Raw genomic sequence first — 15,546 nt, 5'->3', positions numbered from 1 at the left:
TTCCTAGAAAAAACTTTAGAGACCTGCAAAATGAAATACATGCTTACCTCTGGTTGATATAAAGGTTACCATGTAAACGTAACTTTGGGGATGTTGTGTTCTTGTTACTTGAACTGTATCCGGTTTTAAAGACCACAGGTCATTTAGGGCTGATTGTAGTATGAAGTCAGAAGCATCAGCAGGTAGCAAGGCTTGGATGGGCATTTAGAAAAAATATGAAAAAGAGAAGAATTGAAATCTCTCTGCACTACCAAAAGTAACTTAAAAAAATGTTTAATAGAATAATTTAAAAATCACTCATAGTTTGCACCATCTGTCATCCCTTCATGAAACTGTTTTCTGAAATTGATTCAAGCTCAATAATATTGACTAATTAATTGGGTTGTGGTCTCTTGAGAATAGGGCTCATACTTTATTGTTTTAATATTCCCATAGCAATAAGCTTTGTATTTTGCTTATTATATTTACTGATTGAAACAACAGAAAGAGCAAAATTTATCTCCAAGGATTTATTACAAAATATAGAAATACAGTGTTTTTATTAACAGGTAATTAGGGTCTCATGGGTCTATCACTTAATTTGAGAAATTGAAAGCAGTGTGTTGCCTCCCTGCGGTGATGAATTTAATTCCTGTTCACTTATAACTGTGAGTCACAGATATATACAGTCCTCCTGTGCACTTAGATGTGCATTGACCATGATCCTTATAGGAGAAAAATTATAGTATGTACCATTTTATAAGTATTTTTATTGATAACATTTTCTATCCCAGTTGAATGCTTTTCTCTATATTTTTCTGGGTTTTTTGTTGTTGTTGTTGTTTAGCATACTATTAAAACTGAATTTGACTATGCAAATACCTCTCTATAATTACATGTACACATGAAGGAAAGAAAATCTCCCTTCCTATTTGTCACTTACCTGTTTTTTCCATGTTGTAAGTTAATCTATATTGGTGAAGGGAGCAGGAATTGACTTCTATACATGGGCTGGTTACTGTGATCCTCTGAACTTCCTGGATGGCATTAGTTGTTTCCCAGTTTTCCAAGGTTATAACCTACTTTCCAATTTAAAAAAAAATACTTACTATAAAAAAACATTTTTAAGACATCATAATTAAGCTACACAACACTTTTTAATTTTGCTCTATTTTATTGCAAATGATAACATTTTAAATTTTACTTTATTTCATTTTATTTTTTTTGTTAATCCTCACCCAAGAATGTATTTTTTTTATTGCTATTCAGAGAGAGAGAGAGAGAGAGAGAGAGGCTATCTCCAGCAGGCTCCTCAACCCAGGTACTATCCTTGACCAGAAATCAAACCCATGACCTTTTGGTGCTTGGGCCAGCACTCTAACCATTTAGTCACACTGGCCTGGGCTTAACGTTTACATTTTATGAAGTAACAGCCTCTTTAGTTTATAATTCAGATACTCCAGGACACAATTCAATAATCTCCCAAAACTGCTTTCCCAAAAACAGGATCTTATCTACTAAAAGGAATAATCAAACAGAGCTCCTGTCTGTGAACATTTTCTTTCTAGACAGTGGAGCTATAATCATAGCAAACCTGAACTTCCTGGACAATTTCTGACTGGGATTGAATAACTTGTTCTTCGTTCACTGCATCTTCTGTTTGTTGTTCAGTGTAGACATTGTCATACTGGTACAGTCCAACATCAACAAAAGCACTCAGTCTATACTCCTGTAGCAAGATTTCAAAGTAATATCTGGAAAATAGAGTAACTAATAAATATAACATTTTTCTCTTCAGAGCACTTGCCATGAGTTCTGTTTTTTAATGAATAAAATTTCAACACTATATAAAACATCTACCTATTCATTGATATATTGTATATTACAGTATCCTTGATTTTAAATATTTAACTATTAAAAGCTTCATAGTAGTTTGCTAAAATAAAATGAATTGTGTAAGATATCTGCATTAAAGAGTTGTTCCCATTCATACTAATTCATTCAGTTTTGTTAATGAATAGTAATTATTTAAAAAAAAAAACCCATACTATTTCCTATCCTCAACTATCTTAAAACAAAATTACACTGTATCTTATAATACAAAGATCCTGGCATAGAGTACGGAGGACATGCCGAAGTTAAGCATTTTACTATGTATAAGTAAATGGCAGGCAGACACAGAGATATCATATGTGTTTATATCTGAGTGGTTGCATGTGCTGGGGGTGAAAGTTCCTACTCTCAGGTTCCTTAAATATTGGCTCCGCTTGCAACTTGGGAAATAAAATATTGCCTTGGGAAACCTCTACCAACTAAATTGACTATGCCCCCCCTCCCAAAAAAAAGCTGGATGGGACTCACAACATATATGTGGAATTCTTGATTGCTGAGGTGCCCACCATTCAAGTGCCTCTCCAGGAAAAGGCACTCATTGACCAGCTGTTATAGGGGAGTGCAAAGCTACTGCTTCCCTACCTGAATCTCTACCAAAGCTCTCATCGCTCCCATCTTCCGAGAGGACTGCTGGGCGTTCCTCTGAACTGCCTCAGTCATTAAACAACTACTCACATATATGGAGGAAAGTATGCACAGTTCATGGAAGACTGAGCGAGGAGCATTTATCAGCTCTCATCTGTCTAGAATGATGGGGCTCTGGGCCACCTCCCTTAGAGAACTGATATCCGAGGATTGCATCAGGCTCTTGGCTGCCCTGAGGACCTGTTGGCCAGCTCTACCAAACTAATGCGGACAACACTAATGAGCAGGACTCAACGAAGAACCATTCAATTCTATATCCTCACCTGGCAGCTTAAAAATATGGACTAGGCACTAATCTGAATACTTTACAGACATTAGTATATTGAATCTTCACAAACTCCTATAAAACATATATTATTCTTATTCTCTGTTCAAGTGATAACAGAGACGCAGAGAGTTTTAAAAATGGAAAGGTTGGTTAAAAATTAGTAACGGAGGTGCGAGTCCAAATAGAACAGGGTGACCAGAGAGACCTGCACTTTGTGATGAGGCTACATCACCTGAGCAGAACGAACTGGAGATCTGAGCTACCTTTGGGAAGGCCTCGGGCACCTCTGTGCAATAAAGCAGCTAGGTGGGTGGCCTAAATTTCAGAATCCACAGCCACCATTCTGAGTGCAGCGTGCAAATTCCAAGCTAGTGTGCAGGAGCCCAGAGGCCAGGCAGCAGATGTGTTTAGAGTCGCTTCCAAGCAAGCCCTGTGTTCCTGCCAAGCAGGTAAATTGACCTCATTTTCCAAGGCCAAGGCAGAGCCTGCAGGTGAATTGACACTGAAAGCAAGCAGGGGTTAATTAGGTACTTTATTTCCCCTGAATCGATCCAGTGATCTTGGTTTAAAAAGGAAATGTTTAAGAATGTCAAGAAGTGAAGGTAGAAAAAGGAGGAGAAAAAGAATGGAATGCTTTCTGCATATCATGGAGGCCAAGACCTCAGAGAGAACACTGTGTGATTGCTCCCAGGTACCGCTGATCCCTGCCCTCTGTCCAGCTCCACCAGGTCCTCATGGTGCTGCCCATGAGCCAAATCTCATCAATATCTAGAAGACTGCTATGGTAGAATAATAAGTGAATAAAACTCCACCCAGCAAGAAGTGGAATCTATTTTTTTCATCATTGAATCTACGTTTGGCCATCTGCTTTGGCCATTGGGACACTAGGCAATGTGACACAGAGCCTTGAAAAGTCAATGTGCATTAGGAATGGCCCTCTTTCCTGCTGGAAGCCATTCATCACTGTGACAAGCCTGGGCTAACCTCCTGGATGATTATAGAGACCATGTGGAGTGAGACATCTGAAGTAACTAGCTCCAAGTGAGTTAAGAGAGGCTCAGGATATGTAAGTAAAGCCATCCTATGCCATCAATCACCAACGAAAGCAGCCAGCATCAAAAGATCTGCCCAGCCAATAGCAAAATTGGGTGCTTTAAGCCACTAAAGTTTGGGGAGTGGTTTCTTATGCAGTGAATCCTAACAGATACAAGTGATAAATGGAAAATGATCTCAGTGAATCTCCTGATGTTCTCCATGTAACTTAGTTATTTTAAATATATCATGTCTTCTATCTCCCTGTTTTCTAGGAATCTTGAACGATTTTTTTGAATGATATTATCTACTATTTTAAAAGTACCTTCATCTTCTCTTTGCACTTGACCTTTGAACACTAAGTGATGTACTTCTTAAGAACAGAGAGTGTACTTTGATAACCTTTATATTAAATTTCCAGTACCTGGCCCAGGGTCTTGAATAAATGAGTGAATAACAAATATGTATTAACTGTGGCACCAATCATGTGGTTTTGTAATTTTTTCCTAGCAGTATTCAAGAGCTCAGGTTTCTATAAATCAGAGAAATTAGATGGCTGGATAGACTGAATGGTCTTAGGAAAAAAATAAAAATGGAATTAAGTATATCTCACAAAGTTATAATTTCAGCAACAGGAATCACTTAGTTGTCAAATTTATCTGATAATCAGAATGCCAATATATTTTGAATATAAAACAAAATTTATTAAAAATACAGAGGCTAACCAATTACATATTAAGCCAGTAAACTAATATCACTTTCACCAATAAAAATTAATTGAAAATATATTTTAGACATAAACTTATAATTTTTAAATACCATACAGTAATTTAAAGAAAAAAAAAACTTACTCTTTTCCTTTCTGAAGATGAATGTCATTGGATCTTTGTGTTGGACTGGAAAAATAGTTCTTGGCATTGGAAGAATGATATGCAATCCTTATCTAATTCCAAAGGGAGAGGGGGAGGAAGAGATGAAGAGAGAAAATATTAGTAAACCTTTACAGCACTTACTATTTATTACTTCTTTCAGTCTTTGGACTTTTATGACCAGAAAAATGTGAAACTACTTCATATTTTTTCTAAGATCTGTTACCCATTATTAAGTGGAATTTAAATAATTATCAAAGCTATGCCATAACCAGTTTGGCTCAGTGGGTAGAGCGTCGGTCTGCGGACTGAAAGGTCCCAGGTTCGATTCCGGTCAAGGGCATGTACCTTGGTTGCGGGCACATCCCCAGTAGGGGGTGTGCAAGAGGGAGCTGATCGATGATTCTCTCTCATTGATGTTTCTAATTCTCTATCCCTCTCTCTTCCTCTGTAAAAAATCAATAAAATATATTTTTTTAATGTTAAAAAAATAATAATAAATAAAAATAATTATCAAAGTTCATTTCATTTCTCCTGCCCTAACATCAGCCCCACTATACCAAACATCCTGCATAGACCACAGCTTTTCCACAATTAAGACTGCAAGAGGAAATAGACACGTAGCCGGAGGAGGGTTTTGATTGTCTAATAAAATGACCTTTTGCTCTGCAGAGAACTTCGAGGGATTTAATACAAGTGAGATCATTAAAAATATGTCTGAATGATTACTAAGTGGGTCTGCATCCTAGAATGAAAAGGCTGTGGGTTCCCATTGGGAATGGCTATACCATTTTTGGAGGAAGCATACTGGCAAGCTATGATAAAATTGGAATTCGTATATCACAGGTAGCAATTTAATCTCATGTGAGCAGTTTGAGAGGTGATCTTTTCATATATGTTGAGTCATAAGATGTTCTTTTGATGGATCTAATAGTTTTACATTTATGAAATTGTCTTAGGAAGCAACCTAAAAAATACAGGATAATTTAATGAACACATGTTTGATAAGATTTTATTTGTGGTCATAAAAAAACAAAAGTAAGACACCAGTATGGAGAGAGTAACCTAAGCTTAGTAAACCCATGCAATAACATATGATTCAGTCATTAAAATGGTGTTATATAAATTATTTAATAAACTGTTGATATACTTATATGTGACAAAAGAGGACTATGAAATTGGATGTACGATCCTATTTATATAAAGAATAAAACAGAGATAGAAGGAAATGACAGACTTAAATTTCATAACTAAAATACAGCAAAGTATTTTGTATTCTTTTCCAAATTTTCTGTTATAATTCCTTCATAATAAAAACAAATTTCAATTGTAAAGGACTCATACCTGTTTTTCCCATGGGAGAGAAAATTTAGGTATGAGGGAGTGTTTTATTTAGGTGATGGATTCTCTAGAGTAACTTTAAAGGTAGTTCATAATACACATATTAAAAATAGCCAAAAATCCAGCCACATGAAAAAGAAAATATGCCATGAATTCTTTAATATAATTTATTGGTTTACAATAAATTATATATATTACCTATAAAGATTATCCTATTTTTTTAATACTATCAAAGAGTACCTTTGTCTCTCCTACCTTATCTTCTGGAAGCCCAGTCTGGCTGAAATAAATTGCATAGCGGTCATCACCTTTGATGTAGAATCTATAAACATCAGAATCCGGAGCCACCAAAAACCCACTGAAGCGTGCTGCAAACATGTCTTGCTCCATGGGCCACACATAGGAAGCTGAATCTACCCAACTGGCACCCAGGTAGCCTGGCGTATTTTCATTGTACTCAAGTATATCTTCAAGATGCCCTGGCCGACTATTATTCCAGACCTCAAGCTTAAGACCTCTCCCACCTGAACATAAAATAAAAGAAGGCTTTCATCAGAATTTTGCTATGGTGTCTGAATGGCCTTCTATTTGGGTGTGGTTATAGATGTTCTATTTCAACTCGTTTTTACAACACATGTGTAATGAAAACAGTTACCACATGATTCTGAATCCAGAGGATATAGTGCTATTAAGACCATCTGTAATTTATTATAACTTCACTTTTCTGCATCTCAGGCTACACATATGTAAAATGGGAGTAATTCTATTTGTATAGATGCTATGGGGTTTAGATTATGAGAGAACTTTAGGAAATATATGTTTGTCGTTTACAAGCTATCTAGTCTTATCTATTCTGTAATAGCAGACCAAATGGACTAAGACACTAGTGATATACATCGATAATAGTATTCCTAGTTAATACAGAAATAGCCATTTCTTCTGGGAACTTACCTGGATGTACAGTTCTGAGCATATCAGGCTTAGGGGATGTCTTGCAATATATAATATTTTCTGTGACATTCAAAACATCACAGGCTTGACCTACAGAGAAGCAAGGTACAGAGGTTCAAAATGCAAATACTTCAGCCTATCTTGAAGCACTTTTCCAATTAAAACAAAGTAGTAAAAGCAAGAGGCAAAGCTTAGGGGCCTTCATTAAAGTTTATCACTCACTAATTGTCATACTTTCACAAGGCAACACTGTCTTGGCAAAATATTACAAGTCTAAGTCAGAAAATTGCATAATTTCTGAAAAACAAAATTAAAAATTTGATAAAAATTTTATCACAATATAATTCTGTGTCTAAAGTGAAGCCTTATATTTTGATCCTTAAAGAAAATTTGCTGAATAAAACCATGATGTCTTGAATTTATAAAAGCAGATGACCTCAATCCTCTTAGGTTAAAATAAAAAGTATTTTGGTCCAAGTTCTTCAAATGAAAACAAAAGGGATAATAATTTGTAAATGGTATTTTCAAATCATTACTTTCAAGAAATTATTGAGGATTCAAAATCTCAAATCTTGTTATCACATTAACAGCAATGAATTGTCATAAAAATGACATGTTATAATTGCATATCAACTGTATGACATCAGATCATAAAACACATTATAAAAATTTAAAATAATCTCTGGTTTTAATATTCAAAATATATTTATATTTAAAAAATCAGAATAACATATATAAAACTGTAAAATCTGTGGCCTGGATTTTAAGTAACAGCAAGAATTCAGAGGGATAGGAACAATATTGTATAAATGTTAGATGAGGTTACTTTATATTAATTTTCTTTTTGAAATCACATTTTGGCTGGCTTATGAGAAAGTTCCTTTAAAGTAGAAAATATCTGAGCAGAGGTGTTTCAGAAAAAGTACCGGCCAGTAGCATAGGAAAACATCCTTTCTCCTGCTCACTGAGGTAACTTAAGTCACTACAGCTGAGTGGGAAGATCAGAATTATTATACTCATCCTGACCTCCCTTTTGAGCTGCATAGATCAAGACTCTGAACAGATTAAGACTAGACACATACAGCTGAGTCATAACCAGAGAACCAACCCCAAGGTACATCTGTGACCACATAAATCAATTAATGCCCTTTCCAAGGTCAATATCATCAGTGATTTCTGATGTCCAGACAGGCACAGTATCTGAGAAGGGTTATGAGGAGAGTATCCGCAAACACTACTTTAAATTTACACATATTTAGCCAACCCATTAAGAAATAACAACAGTTCAAGAATAACCCTTAATAACTCATTAAACAGAGCATTGATGTGTCTATAAGTATGGCAAGGAACTTATGGATGGCAGCTTTAAATTTAAGATATTAATTGAGAAAGGATTCTTCTTATAAATTATTAAAGAAAAAGGCAGAATTTTTTTTTTATAAAGTAATACAGTAAACGTGATGCAAGTACCTCCAACTAGAACTCTGACTGGGAAATCTGTTTGATCAAAGAACCGTCCACTTATGGTTAGCGTGGTGCCACCCCGAATGCTTCCTTGTGAAGGTGAAATCATCGTGATCTCTGGGAAGGAGGAGAAGCACATGAACTAAAATGTCGTAAACATTACACATAAACCCAAATGCTTGCTTTTTAAAAAGTCTCTAAATTACCTGTAACCACAGCACATAGGATAGGATAGGCTTTGCATTACCAAATAAGTGAATTGAGTGTTTCCTTACTGTGTCTCTGATGCAGCCCTGCAGAGGACAATAAATAATGGCCTTCATAGAGACCTGCATCTCTTGGGGCTCAGACTTTCATGGAGACTGATGCTAAGGACACTGGTCCTGGGATGATCCAGGAAGTAAGGAAAACCTGGGCTGAGCATGGATGTTTGATTCCAAAAGAAAACTCAGTAAGACAGGAGAAGAGCCTCATCTTCCTCATGCTCTTGAAGAATGAATTTTATATATTTTTTCTTATGTAGTAATGCATTCACTATGATTGGAATTCTTGTGGTTTATATACCAAAGTTTTAGCTATATTGGTCAAAGAGCCCAGTGCATGGCATATGGTAGATTCTTACTAACATGTATTTTTGCCCTGACAATGTGTCTCGGTGGTTGAGCATCGACCTATGAAAGAGGAGGTCATGGTTTGATTCCCACTCAGGGCACATGCCTGGGTGGTGGGCTCAATTGCCAGTAAAGGGGCTTGCAGGATACAGCCCATCAATGTTTCTCTCTCATCATTGATGTTTCTATCTCTTTTCCCGTCTTCCTTCCTCTCTGAAATCAATAAAAAAAAAAAAAGTATTTTTTAAAAATGTATTCTTACTAGTTCTATCAAAGTTCTATTCGCCACTGACTCCTTTCTCGGATTCAGTCTGCCTGCACCCAGCTGCCTTGAATAAAAATCATTTTTATTACAATGAGCCTTGCGTCAGTTCTGTGTGACCCCGGCCCAACTCCGAACCTTTCAGACTCACATACGATCTCCACATTAACTAATTTCCATAAAAATATAACATACTTGATTGACTCCAAGAACACATTTCTTTCACATTGAACATCTATGAAACCTGAATAGGCCAGTTCCCTCACTCCTTAGCTGGGAGTAAAGTAAATTATTTCAAGAGGACTTGTGTTTGCTTCTGACACTTTCCTGGAAGTACTACCAACCTGAGACCTGTGTAGATTAAACTAAATTAAAGTAGGCTTGAGGATTCTTTTAGACACACTGAAAGCATATATGGTTTGTGATTTAAACTGTCAGCAGAATTTTTTTTCTTCCTTCAACCAGCAGCTAAAGTTGAGACATGCGTTTCCCTTCTGTCTCTTTTAGTGCAATGGGTTTATTTCCCAGTCCACCTTACATTAGGAAGGTAGTCTTCAGGGCCCTGGTTTAATGCCAGGGCTTCCTATTAGACTTGGCTCCCTGTGTCAGGCGGTTTTACTTAATAGAAGTGCATAAAGTAAAATAGCACACCTCGAGCCAGTATTGCCTTTAATTTAATGAAATAATACACACACACACACACACACACACACACACACACACTGTGTGGCTGGATTAATAATAATTATTATTATTATATTATTAATATATATATTAATACACACACACACACACACACACATTGGAGGCCCAATGGATGAATTCGTGCATGGGTGGGGTCAGGCCAGCCTGGCCAGGGGGAGGGGACATGGGCGATTGGCCAGCCTGCCTGCTTGTCGAACTCCTGGTCGAGGGGACAATTTTCATATTAGCCTGCTATTATATAGGATATACACTGAGTGGCCAGATTATTATGTATTCAGAGATCATAAAAATCTGGCTACTCAATGTGTATATATATATATTTTTTTTTTCCTCTCTCTCTACACACACACACACACACACACACTGAAAGATCACATACCTGCATATGTTTGAAACATTGAAATTTTATTCAGAGAGGAAACAAAATATGCCATTTTTTCTGGGAAACTCCTGTTTAAAAAAAAGTTCAAAAACTCTTATTTTAAATGCAAACTTTATTTTAGGAAAATATTATTAGTAATTAATGAGTAACATAAATTGTGTTATAATTTGAAAATGAGCCGGATAGAAATCGTGGGGAAGGTTAGGTTCTGTATCCTGATTTCGTTTTTGGTTACACAACCATAGAAGTATATGAATGCTGCACAAATATCCTTTTGTCAGGGCTTACTGAACTGCATCCCTAAAAGAGGTGCATTTTATTACATGCAAATTATAACCCAACAAAGTAAAAATTTATATCACTATAAAAAACTGGAGGATTGCCTTTTATAAAGGCTGGCCTCTTCTGCTGGCCCCCACTCTCTCTTTCTCTTATAGCCAGCCCAATAATGAACATTATTAAACACTTATCTGGCATCAAGCTAAGAGATTTAAGGAGTTAATGATTTTTTTTTTAATATTTTGATTTATTGAGCCATTTACTCCTTACATCAACCCCACAAGGTAGGCAACACTCAGAGAATTCACTTATCTTACATTAGCTCACAAAGACAGTAAGTGGCAGACAGAGAATTTGAACTCTGGTGGTTTGAGCCCAGAACCCTGGCTCCAGATCTACTAATTTGCATAAGAGTACAAATGACTGAGAGCAAGTTAGCAACAGTCCACCAAAGTAAGCACGAAGGTGTGTGTGGGAAGGAAAAGAATCGGATCCTAGAAATTAAGTGCGGCCCCCTAACTACCTCAATTAAATTCATAATCAGAAAAGTTACAAAATTCAAATGTTAAGACTCACACCCATGCATCATAATTAACCAGGATACAATGAGTGAAAATTTAATAGGATAGCACAAATCTTGTGGTGGGACTCATAGTGAATTTGAACTCCCTTTAAATCTAACCCAGGCATTACAATGTGCATTTGAAAACTAAAGAGTCCCTAGAAGTATTTTATGCTGGTTATTTAAGAAATGCATACTGGTTTTTACATTTTTATGTTATAAACCTTTCGGTTGATTTCCTAAACATCTGAAATGATGCTAGTAGTTCCAACAATATTGCCTGCAGGCAGATCCCGCATCAGGAAAATTAACTCTGCTTAAGTTGGTGGGGAAATTGCCTCCTGATATAAAATTGAAATGTAATTTATTTGGTATGACACTGAGGTGATTTTCCGTAATTTGCTGATAATGACGAGGCATTTCTCAATTAAGGAAGCCTCATCTGAACCTTATCAGTTTGGAACAGCTGTTGTTTGAACTTGGGTAACAGAGGAAAGAAGGTTGGCTATTAAAAGAAATACAGAATGGGGGCCACAGTGGTCTTTAATTAGATCACCTGGTATTCAGAAATGTCCCTGAAAATTTGTAAAACATGTATTTTATGATTTGTAAAATTGTTATACATTTTTTAAAAATGCCATATAATCTTAAGATTAGGTTTTCATGTAGTAAATGTATTTTTAAGTTATCTTAAGTTCCTAACATTATTTTACAAAAATAATTAAAAACACAATTTCATCAATTTTGAGAAAATATAAAAAGACATCAATTTACTTTAAAAAAATTATGTCAAGATCACAGAATCAACCATTTTTATGCTGGATTTCCCTATATTATGTGAAAATTTGCTGTGGTTTTTTTTTAATTGAAATTTTGGGGGCATGTTAATGCAATATATTGATTTATGTATACTTATCAATCACATTCAATCTTGATCACTCAAACCTTCTATTTTTGGCTAATTATTTCTCTGAGAGACATATGATGGATTTGGCAATTAATACCTTTCATAAAGTCTCAGAAATAAGAATTCACTTTTCTCATGTGAAAAAGATGACATTGAGAGCTTAAAAGAACCATATATAGTTCAAAAAATCACTTAAAACTCAATAATTATTGCTCCTAACATGGCTTTCTCACATTTTTAATAAAATCCCATTATCCTGTTTTATGAAGTTTATGTAAATGTGTCATTTCCTTGAAGAAAATGACAATTAACTCATTGGACACTAAGTTATTTACTCCCTGTAAATCACAAAGGTAAGTCTTAGTACCACTTACATATCACCCACTCTGGTTTGTCCTTGAATTATAACATTCTTCATGGTTTTGGTCCAATCTATATTGGCCTATAATACAGTGTCCAGCCCAGGCATCACTGTGTTATGAACCTATTGTCTCATGATGTCTAGAATTAGATGACCTCAAAATACTATGATAATAGATCTGGTATCACCAACTTCACTGCAGTTCCAGGCATGAGGGAACAAATATCCTTCTCTTGCAGACTGTGAGCATACGCCAGGTATAATATCTACTTTGCTTGTAATATTGCCATCTTTCAAACTTCTATCATCGAGTGTCTCATCAGAGACAACAGTGAAATCAACAGACCTATTTTGTCATTGATCTAATACATCTGCATTAGTAGCTGATGGGTAAATAATGTGATTTATATGGATATCTGCTAACTGGCTCATTTTCTCAATGGAAGATGCTATGACATTTGGGGCAGAACAATTCATTTAGGTTTGGCACATCCTGGTCCTGCCCACAAAAGGCCATTAGCATGGCCCAGTTTCTGTGTCAGTCAGTAAATATCTCCACACATCCGTAATTGCACCCAGGAATAGGGTGATCTGCCATTATAGAGAACTTTGAGTGAAAGGGAGTTACAGACCCTTAAAATGTTAATTTCTGGGAAGAAAATGATTAATTTTTTAATCTCTGGATCTATAGCACAAAGTAAATATACTTTTATTTACCCAGTTTAATCAATTATGAAAATTATTACTTACAAAATGACCTACCTTCCATAATCACTATCCAAGATGAAACTGACATTGTGATGACCTGGAATTAATTACAATACACAATCCATTAAACTCCCAATCATAGAAGAACAATAACTATATATTATAAAGCTGATTTAAAAGCAGAGAAATCTAAAATTAAAACTGTAATTATTCAACCATCTATTAATCCTCAAAGACAAGACAACAGAACTACCTTAAAGAAGCACCTACTATTTTAATATATACATAATATATAATATATGTAACCATATCGACCCCGAATTTCTTATATCCATTTAATTGGGTCGGACATTCTGCCAGGGGTTGAGAGATGGAGGGTGAGCACACAGATTGCTTTCTCCTAAAAGCATCTTTGCTAGTGAAAGATACAGCTGGTGGAGGGCAATGACACAATCAGACAACTATAAATTGTGAAAAAGCTATCAAGAAAAAGGAGTGTGAACTCTGAGACTGGAAGGCAGGGGATCAGAGAAGGCCTTTTTCTTTTTTCTTTTTCTTTTTTTTTTAAGACAAGACATTTTATCTGAAACTAGAGGCCCAGTGCATGAATTCATGCACAGGTGGGGTCCCTCAGCCTGGCTGGTGATCGAGGCCTATCAAGGGGCCAAGGGAAGGGACCCCAGGAGTTTGGCCGGCCTGGGGGAGGGGCCATAGGAGGTTGGCTGGCCAGGGAGAGGGACCACGGAAGGTTGGCTGTGGTAGAACACTGACCACCAGGGAGCAGCTCCTGCACTGAACATCTGCCCCCTGATGGTTAGTGTGCATTATAGCGACTGGTCGATTGGTCATTCCAGTCGTTGGTTGTAATGGTCACTTAAGCTTTTATATATATATATATATACATATTCTCAGGATGAAAAGCTTACAAAAGCCTTGAGACAGAAGGAACTGAAGCTCATTCAAAGACTGAGAGATATATATATGTATAAGGAGCACATAGAGCATGGGGTAAAAAACAGAGTGAAATGGTTAAATTTGCCAAGCCATCTTCTGGATGACAGAAGAAGAAAAAAGGAAATTTGAAGAACTTTAAATGTAAACCTTAGGAAAAAGGTAATTTACTTCAGATATGCTTATATGAAACTGAAAAGAAGCCAAGGAAAAGAGGAAATTCTAGCATTTCATAAAGGATTGATGTTAGGAGAATATAAAACAAGGAAACAGGCATTTCTGAAACGTGAAGAATGATGATCAGCATTTACCAATGTAAGTTCCAGTCGTCTTACAAATCATAGAACCCATGTCTCCACTTGGATGATCTAGTTTTAAACCATACCTAATAAAATATATATGTTAATTTCAAAGCTTACATTTGACACTAAAATTTTAAAATACTATGTCTCCCCTAAAAACATCTTATGAATTTCATAATAAGTATATGGATAGAAACTGTTGCTACAAAAATAATTTCTGTGAAATTAAAATATTGCCCATCTTTGGTTGAAGATATTTGAATGACACTTCATTGAACAGTGAAATTTGTGTAATTAATTTGACTATCCCTATGACATTTCTCTTAATTTTTAAAATATTACCAAGTGAAACAATTACTTTATAAAATATATTTCTCAGAACATCTTTCTCACAATAATCTAAATAAAAGTCAATTTCATACTATATTGGGGACAATGGGAGATGTCAGTAAATATCTAAGTTTATAAATTCTTGCTAATTTACTATAAAATTATAAGTTATACTGTTATATATAGTAGTCAGCTATGTTATATTGCTCTTTAAACTTATTATGTTTAAATCTGCTATTAAATCTACTATTTTTTTTCTAAAGAAAATTATTTGGATTACTTACAAATCATCAGACTGTGGTATAAGAAGCTCGCAGGGCATTCCTCCAATATACACTCTGTATAAATATTTTATTAGAAAAGAAAAAGTTATGTTTAATAAATTTGTTTCAAAATGCTCTCCTCCTACCAATTCAATGTCACCTTATATTTTTTCTCTCTAACATTCATTATCCATCAGTTAGTCATTCAACAAACATCCATTGAACACCTCTTATGTTATAGTCCTTGCTAGGTACTGGATCAAGTCAGTGAAAAAAACACACATAAAGATCCCTGCCCTTGTGGGACTGACATTCTAACTGGGGAGACTGAGCATACAGATGATAATCAGAACATATTTGGTGTGTTAGTAAGTGATAAGCACTACGGGAATACACAGCATAGAAAGATAATGGGGACTCTTCCATTTGAGGTTCAATCAGTACAAAACATAATTTTGCAGTAATTTTCATACAATAGCCA

General features: G+C 35.6%; 1 protein-coding gene across 6 annotated transcripts in view; it reads right to left on the bottom strand.

Moving 5' to 3' along the window:
• Nucleotides 1-15,546, bottom strand: part of PKHD1L1 (PKHD1 like 1) — a 120,368-nt gene that overhangs the window by 86,332 nt on the left and 18,490 nt on the right. For 2 of the 6 annotated variants that reach the window (XM_036436794.2, XM_036436793.1), the window contains exons 7-17: nucleotides 15,087-15,140; nucleotides 14,482-14,555; nucleotides 13,274-13,316; nucleotides 10,400-10,470; nucleotides 8,449-8,559; nucleotides 6,979-7,068; nucleotides 6,283-6,551; nucleotides 4,669-4,760; nucleotides 1,574-1,733; nucleotides 923-1,058; nucleotides 48-191 (exon numbers count right to left, since the gene is read on the bottom strand). In XM_036436794.2, the coding sequence (XP_036292687.1) occupies nucleotides 48-191; nucleotides 923-1,058; nucleotides 1,574-1,733; nucleotides 4,669-4,760; nucleotides 6,283-6,551; nucleotides 6,979-7,068; nucleotides 8,449-8,559; nucleotides 10,400-10,470; nucleotides 13,274-13,316; nucleotides 14,482-14,555; nucleotides 15,087-15,140 (1,244 nt within the window). Of the gene's footprint in view, nucleotides 1-47; nucleotides 192-922; nucleotides 1,059-1,573; nucleotides 1,734-4,668; nucleotides 4,761-6,282; nucleotides 6,552-6,978; nucleotides 7,069-8,448; nucleotides 8,560-10,399; nucleotides 10,473-13,273; nucleotides 13,317-14,307; nucleotides 14,459-14,481; nucleotides 14,556-15,086; nucleotides 15,141-15,546 lie in introns of those variants that run through there. The other 4 variants (XM_045581380.1, XM_045581381.1, XM_045581383.1 and 1 more) reach the window with 4 other exon arrangements.

Source organism: Pipistrellus kuhlii, unplaced genomic scaffold, assembly GCF_014108245.1.
Source record: "Pipistrellus kuhlii isolate mPipKuh1 unplaced genomic scaffold, mPipKuh1.p scaffold_m20_p_14, whole genome shotgun sequence".
NCBI lineage: Eukaryota > Metazoa > Chordata > Mammalia > Chiroptera > Vespertilionidae > Pipistrellus > Pipistrellus kuhlii.
The sequence above is the reverse complement of the archived record's forward strand: the minus strand, read 5'-3'. Positions and strand labels throughout refer to the sequence as shown.